The 7,325-nt window shown below is 30.4% G+C and overlaps 1 protein-coding gene across 1 annotated transcript; it reads left to right on the forward strand.

Moving 5' to 3' along the window:
• Nucleotides 1–4,097: 4,097 nt before the first annotated feature.
• Nucleotides 4,098–6,937, forward strand: LOC106767635 (probable beta-1,4-xylosyltransferase IRX14). Its single transcript, XM_014652565.2, has 3 exons — nt 4,098–5,050; nt 5,345–5,866; nt 6,502–6,937. The coding sequence occupies exons 1-3, from the start codon at nt 4,335–4,337 to the stop codon at nt 6,731–6,733; spliced, it is 1,470 nt and encodes a 489-aa protein (XP_014508051.1). The 5' UTR covers nt 4,098–4,334; the 3' UTR covers nt 6,734–6,937.
• Nucleotides 6,938–7,325: the final 388 nt, after the last annotated feature.

Consider the following 7,325-nt stretch of genomic DNA (forward strand, 5'->3'; position numbering starts at 1 on the left):
ATATATAATATATATTTACAATCTTTCACCAAAAATTATAATTAAAAATTTATTCATGATTAATTTTTTTTTAAATTACACTAATCAATTTATCACTAATTGAGTTTTTTAAAATTTATCGATAATTTTGTTGGTAAATTCTTAATAAAATAAACTTCAGTTTTTCTACCATGTCTAACTAAAAGTGTGTTGTAAACTATTAAATAAGAGATAAGTGAGAATATCTAACTAAATGTATGTTGTAAACTATTAAATAAGAGATAAGTGAGAAGAAGAAGAGAAAGAGAAAGAAGAGATAGTAATAATATTAATAACAACAACAACCATAACAACCATAAGGTAATCATGACAATGTTGAGAATACCAATAGCAATTCAGAAGGAAGAGGAGAAGAAAAAAAAACAATTAAAAATATAAAAACGGACACAATGAGAAACAATGATGATAATAATAAAATACAAAAGAGGAGGAGAATAAAAATAAAAAATAAGAAAAGGAAATAAATATAAACTGAAAAAAATATCACCATATTTATTGATGAAAAAATTATTAAAATTTATTAATAAATATTTATCGATAAATAATTATTAACTAATTTATGTTGTTAGTATATTTATAGATAATAACTGAAAAAAATATTTTACTAATTACCAACAAATTTCCTAATTTAGAAATAAATTTTATTAATGAATTATATCAATAATACTAATTATTAATAAATTGTTGATAATTTTACTTTATCGATAAATTATTGTCTCAATAAATTCAGTTTTTGTTGTGTCATAATTTTAATTATATATCTAATATAGTAGACGAACAATTGCGGATCAACGAGAGGGAGCACTGTGTATTGTATATAGTGATACCTTATTTATGTAATATAAACTCTATTGTGTACGATAACATGTTCCTAACGTTTTTTATGTTTAGAAGCATTAGGTGATATATTGAGAAGGACCATAGCTTGCAAATTGAAGGTTTACCGTATTAAAGTTGTTGGGATATTAATAGAACTTTTTCTTATGTTTGGAGTGATAAAAATTGAAGAAAAGTCAAAATAAAAAGAAAAAGAAAAGGTACAAAAAAAGTTCTTTTAGATTAAATAAAAGAAGAGGAAAAATATATGCATTTATTGATATTTAATGTTTTCAAATGTTTTCTTTCTCACATAACTGATTAGAAATCTACTTTTATAATATTGATAAAAGTAAACAAATGAAAAATAATAAATAAATTTTTTGATAATAAATATTTTTATTTGGATCACACTATTTTTTTTTCACTCATTCTTTTATTGTTTTTATTTTTTATTTTATCTGTCCACCAAACCAAGTAAATTGAGTGTGATGAGTTATTCACACACATGGCTTTTGTTTTAACTTACTCTTTGTTCTTTATATAGATACCCTGTTACCATTATTTTAACGAGATATAATTTTATTGAATGATTTGTCTGTGTTAATGAGTGAGAAAGCTCAATTATTTCACTTATATAAAGACAAAATGGTGTTATGAGGAAAACGAAAGAAATTATGAAGTTGAGAGGCTCTGTTATACCATATTCATAATGCAGATACATTAGACAATTGTTTTAATATGGATCTCTTAACAAGTAATAAAATTTATAATATTATTCTATAATCTTACTTTGAATACATCTAAGTAAATCTCAACGAATAAATCTTATAATTAAATAACCAATAGGATTTAAATTAAGAAATCATAAGATGGAACATAGCAAACAACTAGAGAAATTATCAAATTATGCTATAACACTTAAATTATTCCAATTATGAAGATTGAATAATATAATAAATTGAGAGATCATAATATATTTTATTAAAACACTTTGAACAATAGATAAGGATAAAGTTGTAAAACGATTGAAAATATAAAAAGATAGACAAAATTTGACATGATCGATATTTTAATTGAGTTAAAGAAAGTGTTTAGATAACGTATGAAAAAACAAAAACTATCTTGCATCTTTTACGTCTTCACCATGTACTCGTACATTTTTAGCCACTTCAATATTTATCTTATGATATAAGGTTCACATAATTCATGATATTCAAATATATTATGAAGCATAAATGAAATTTATAAGATATGTTTATTAAATCATTACGTGAATTTATAATTGATCATGACGAACTTGATATATGTGATTTATATACTCTGTCTGTTTGATAGAAAGTATTAGATATTTTAGATTTAATTTACTATTTTTAAATTATTAAAGTTCTTAGACATAAAAGGTTTAGACATGTCTCATTTTACACTTTTCTAATTTCTATAAATACACAACCTTATATGTTCCATGCACATTATATATATTCAAACTATGTATCTTTCTTTTTATTTTCAATAAATATATTAATTATATGAAGTGTTGACTCAATTTAACACCAACCAACGTGTTTAAAATTATATTTATATGTTTAAAATTATATATTTTCAAAATAAAGTAATTACTAGTAATATTAGAAACTAAAATCATCATTAATAATTTTGGCAAATAAGTTGCAACTTAATAAGTGAGTGAATTATATGATAGAATATTATATTAGTTTTTTAATATTATGATGGAGTATATAAATAAATTTTGAAAAACTAGAAAAATTGTTACTAAATTAGCAATCGAAATTGATATTTATTTTATATTTGGACAAAATTTCTGACTTGATGTTAAGTAAGTTCAAATAATATGAAAAAATGCAAGTGAATTTGTGAGAAAATATATATTTTATTGTCGACAACCAATATTCTAGCGACTAAAAATTTAAGCACAGCGACTGAAAAATAAAGTATCTAAATAGAAACAGTCTAAATTTGGCTGCTAATTAAAATAACGACTACACTTTTAGACACATATTTTATTCAATCGTTGATTTCGTTTCTAAGCTAAACAGTGATAAAAATACCACTACACAACAAATAATTTTCATAGTAACCAACTACCATTTTTATATATTAATTTCTACTATTAGAATTTATTTGTAGGAGATACTGATAAGAAACCCTTAATAAATACTCTATTTTTATATTATTTTATTGTTTTGCTAATAAAAGAATAGGTTAATCACAGATTGAAAATAACATTGATGTGCAAAACTGACTAATAGAAAATATTTTAAATCGAAAAATTGTGAATGCCAAATATTTCAAATTGAAAATATATTGTAAAAGTGTAGAAGACTCACTATTATGCTATTTACAATCAAATTTAATAATGTTTGAAAATATATGTTAAAAAAAATCCAATTCTAAATTAATTAGTGATAATGTCAAAACATAATAAATGAAAGACAATCCTAAGCCTAAACTTAAAATAAGTTTGTTTGAGAATATGGAACAAAGAAAGGGAGACAGTGAGAAAAATAATGAAAGAGATTTTATACATGATAATTGCATTTTAATATTTTTCCTGAGAGACGAAGTGGTATGATTTGTTGACAAATCTATTTAAATTTGATTATTTGCTTAATCAGTATTACTTACCTGTCCTGTGTTGAAAGCTTAATCTCTAACCTTTTCATTGTTGATTATCAGTCCATACTGTATATATTTTTAAATAAAACATTAATTAATTGAAATAATTAGTCAAATAGTAAAAAAAAACACTTTGTTAACATTATTCTATTTTATTCAAACATTTAAACGACATTAATTATATAATTAGAAAATAAAGAGTAGCATAAGATATTGATTATGAAATTTAAATTTATGATTGTAAGTGTTTCTTTTCTATTTAAAAAAAGAAAAATGGTTTTTTCATGCATCTAGATTTTTTATCTTTATTTAATATTATTTTTATTTACTTTTTATGACTATTTTTTTCCTTATGTTTTATATAAAATGAATATAAAATTGTTTCATATATGATGATGATACTATTATTCTTTAAAAAAAATATTTAACCAATAAGAAAGAATCGAATTTACTCACACCATTATTATCGAGCATTAAATAAAGCTTGAATTTACGAGCACTATTTATCATAAAAACATTAAATAGAAATTGGTAACACTAGGTAGTATCTCTTCGTGTACCCCTCTATTGTCACTACTAATTATAGTCCCAAATTATCACCTTAATCCCAATAACTGATATCCCAACTACAAAATGATAGTTGTCCATAAACTAAATAATACATCAAGTAATAACAAAATAAAAAAAAAAAAGAAAAAAGAAAAAGTTATTTGAATCGATTCAATTCCATTGAACGTTAATTTCATGTTCGCATTTCTTCATGATTCTAACTTCAAAGCAACTCATCATTTTGAATACCAAGTTCCATCACCGCCAATCTTCTATCTTCTTAGAGAGGCAAAATGAAGTTCTCGACGTGGCAGCAGAGCTACATCAACCGCCGGAGCAACAGCTTTAGAGCACCTTTGCCGTTGGAATCTTCCGGTGAATCCTCCGGTAAGTCTCCGGTCACCACCTTTTCGTTCCTCCTCCACGCTGCCTGCTGTCTCATCAGCGTCGTCCTCGGTTTCCGCTTCTCTCGCCTCGTCTACCTGTTCTTCTTCTCAGTCACCTCAACAAACCTCTCTGCGTTCCGTGGCGGCGACATCCCCGCTCCGCTCGTCGTGCATTCCTCCCTCACCACGAAACTGATGGAGAATCCGGCGAACCAGACCGCCGGCAGCCGCGTGCTGGTTGGGCGGCACGGGATCCAAGTACGACCATGGCCGCATCCGAATCCCGAGGAGATGATGAAGGCATACCACATAATCGAGAGAGTTCAAAGGGAGCAGAGGACACTGTTCGGAGTGAAGAAAGCGAAAACCGTTATTGCTATCACGCCGACGCATGTGCGCACCTTCCAGAAGCTTCACTTGAGCTGCGTGATGCACTCGCTAATGCTCGTGCCATACGATGTCGTTTGGATCGTGGTCGAGGCTGGACGAGTCAGCAATGAGACTGCTTCCATCATCGCCAAGTCAGGACTCAGAACCATCCACGTTGGCTTCAATCACGGAATTCCGATTTCTTGGGATGAAAGACACAAATTGGAGGCGCGAATGCGCCTTCATGCTTTGAGGTCAACATTTCAGCTTTATCTTTATTGAAATTCTAATGCTTAAATTTTCAAATCGTCTGGTACTGTTTTCCCGCTAATTGGCGCATAAGAAGTAATCGCTAAATTTCAAGCAAATTGTAAGGAAGAATTTGTCCATAATAGTTCTAGCTCAAGGAAAATTGTGTATTGTGTAGTGTGCAGAATACTAATGACTTTTAACAAAAAAAGAAGTTAAAAACAGTTGTACTAGAGTGGTTTGAAGATTTAGTTTGTTGTTAAGTAAAACGATGATTGATTTTTTGTGTGGTGGAATAGGATTGTGAGCAACGAGAGGCTGGATGGAATTGTGATGTTTGTAGATGATAGCAATATGCATAGCATGGAGTTGTTTGATGAGATTCAAAATGTGAAGTGGGTTGGTGCGTTTTCGATTGGAATTCTTGTTCATTCAGGTCGTGTGGAGGAGGCCTCAACAATACCGGTGCAAGGTCCTGCTTGTAATGCAACCAATAATCTTGTTGGGTGGCATACCTTCAAATCATCGCGCTATGTTGAAAAAAGTGCAGTTTACATAGATGATCTGGCACCTGTGCTTCCCAGAAAGATTGAGTGGGCTGGGTTTGTGTTGAATTCTAGGTTGCTTTGGAGGGATCTCGATAATAGGCCAGAATGGAGTAAGGATCCTCAAGTGATGGATGAGATTGATGAGGACATAGAAAGTCCCCTGTCTCTGCTCAGAGACACCTCCGTGGTTGAACCACTTGGCAGTTGTGGACGCCATGTTTTGCTCTGGTGGCTGCGGGTTGAAGCTCGAACAGACAGCAAATTCCCTGCTCGGTGAGTCCTCTTCTCTTCATTACCTAGATTCAAGCAACTTACTTCATTAGTACAACAAAATCGCCCTTAAACTTTCTCTCTGGGCATGTATATGTGACTGTGAAGGTTAAACTTTCTCTGCCATTGTCCGATTTTCCAGAATCCTGACAGCAGTGAAAAGCTCAATTATTTCTCCTTCTACCCTTTCCTTGACAATTGCCTGCCCCCTCACGGTCATATTAATATTTGGCTCCACACCAGACCCATAATTTAATTTAAATTTTTTATAGGCCTTGAGGTGAAGGTCCAATGTGAACCGGAGGTTAATGATAGCATGGATCTAAACGGGTCCAAAAGAAGGAATATTAACTGTTATAAATGTTATATTTGGTGGAATTATTAATGCATATTATAAATTAGTTTTTATATTATATCTTTATATAGTATGATGTTAAAACAGATAATTGTTATACATTGATTTTCTAAAAACTATAAAAATGTATTTTAAAAAATCAAATAAGTAATAAAATTCAGTATTTATTTTAGTTTTTATTTCCTCAGTAGTGGTGATATTTATTCGTTCCTGTTTTCTGGAATTTGGGGAGTTTAAACTATCATGTTTTCTGTGCATATCCTGACCATTCGATGCAATGCAGATGGAAAATTGACCCCCCTCTGGACATCACAGTCCCGTCAAAACGTACTCCATGGCCAGATACTCCTCGTCAATTCCCAATCAATGAAAAAGAGCTAATTGGCACACAAGAACATACGACTAAGCATTCTACAAAGACCAGAACATCTAGATCCAGGCGCAGTCGAAATAAGAGAAGGCATGGCCCCAAAGTGATTGGTGTGAAAGTCTCTAAACATTCTGATCAAAACTGAGATGCTAATAAATACATTTTAGAAATTTACTGCCCTGTGAATACGAAATTCTTGGTCTTCTTGAGAAGAATGTGTATTGAACAAGCTAAGAAGCTCATGTTCTTACAGGATAGGATACATATATTGTGGTTACTTATTGAAAGACAGTGTCAACTTTGTTCTCGAGCATTTGCTTCATCGTAGGAAATTGGTAATTTTTCTTCAGTCTTTTCAATGCAATAGAAAATCTTCTTCGTAGGAGTATATATCCATACGCTCGTCCTTTCTTTCTTTGTCGATTTCATTACTTCTGGGCATAACAGAGCTACAAAGCTTGTACATCTCCAAGAACATAAAAATTCTCTAGGCAAAGACATCTTTCTGGAGACTCAATAATATTTGCTTCAACCAAATGTATAGGTTTATTTCAATCTTAATGCTCTCTACTTCCAATGTCAACTTCCTTTCAACATGTTTAGGTCCAAAACTTAACTTGATATGAACATGGGTTCGAGTAGGTACTATTTCGATTATGCAAGCTCCCCTTGTAACTTTTTTGGACAAGCTTTTGGCCGACCTTGATCACTCCAAATTGTCCGCTGCAAGAGAGTTG

This window comes from Vigna radiata, chromosome 7, assembly GCF_000741045.1.
Source record: "Vigna radiata var. radiata cultivar VC1973A chromosome 7, Vradiata_ver6, whole genome shotgun sequence".
Lineage (NCBI taxonomy): Eukaryota > Viridiplantae > Streptophyta > Magnoliopsida > Fabales > Fabaceae > Vigna > Vigna radiata.

Coding starts and splice junctions, on each gene's coding strand:
- LOC106767635 (XM_014652565.2), top strand. CDS start 4,335: ATGAAGTTCTCGACGTGGCAGCAGAGCTACATCAACCGCCGGAGCAAC. Junction 5,051..5,344: donor ATGCGCCTTCATGCTTTGAG/GTCAACATTTCA, acceptor GTGGTGGAATAG/GATTGTGAGCAACGAGAGGC. Junction 5,867..6,501: donor GACAGCAAATTCCCTGCTCG/GTGAGTCCTCTT, acceptor GATGCAATGCAG/ATGGAAAATTGACCCCCCTC.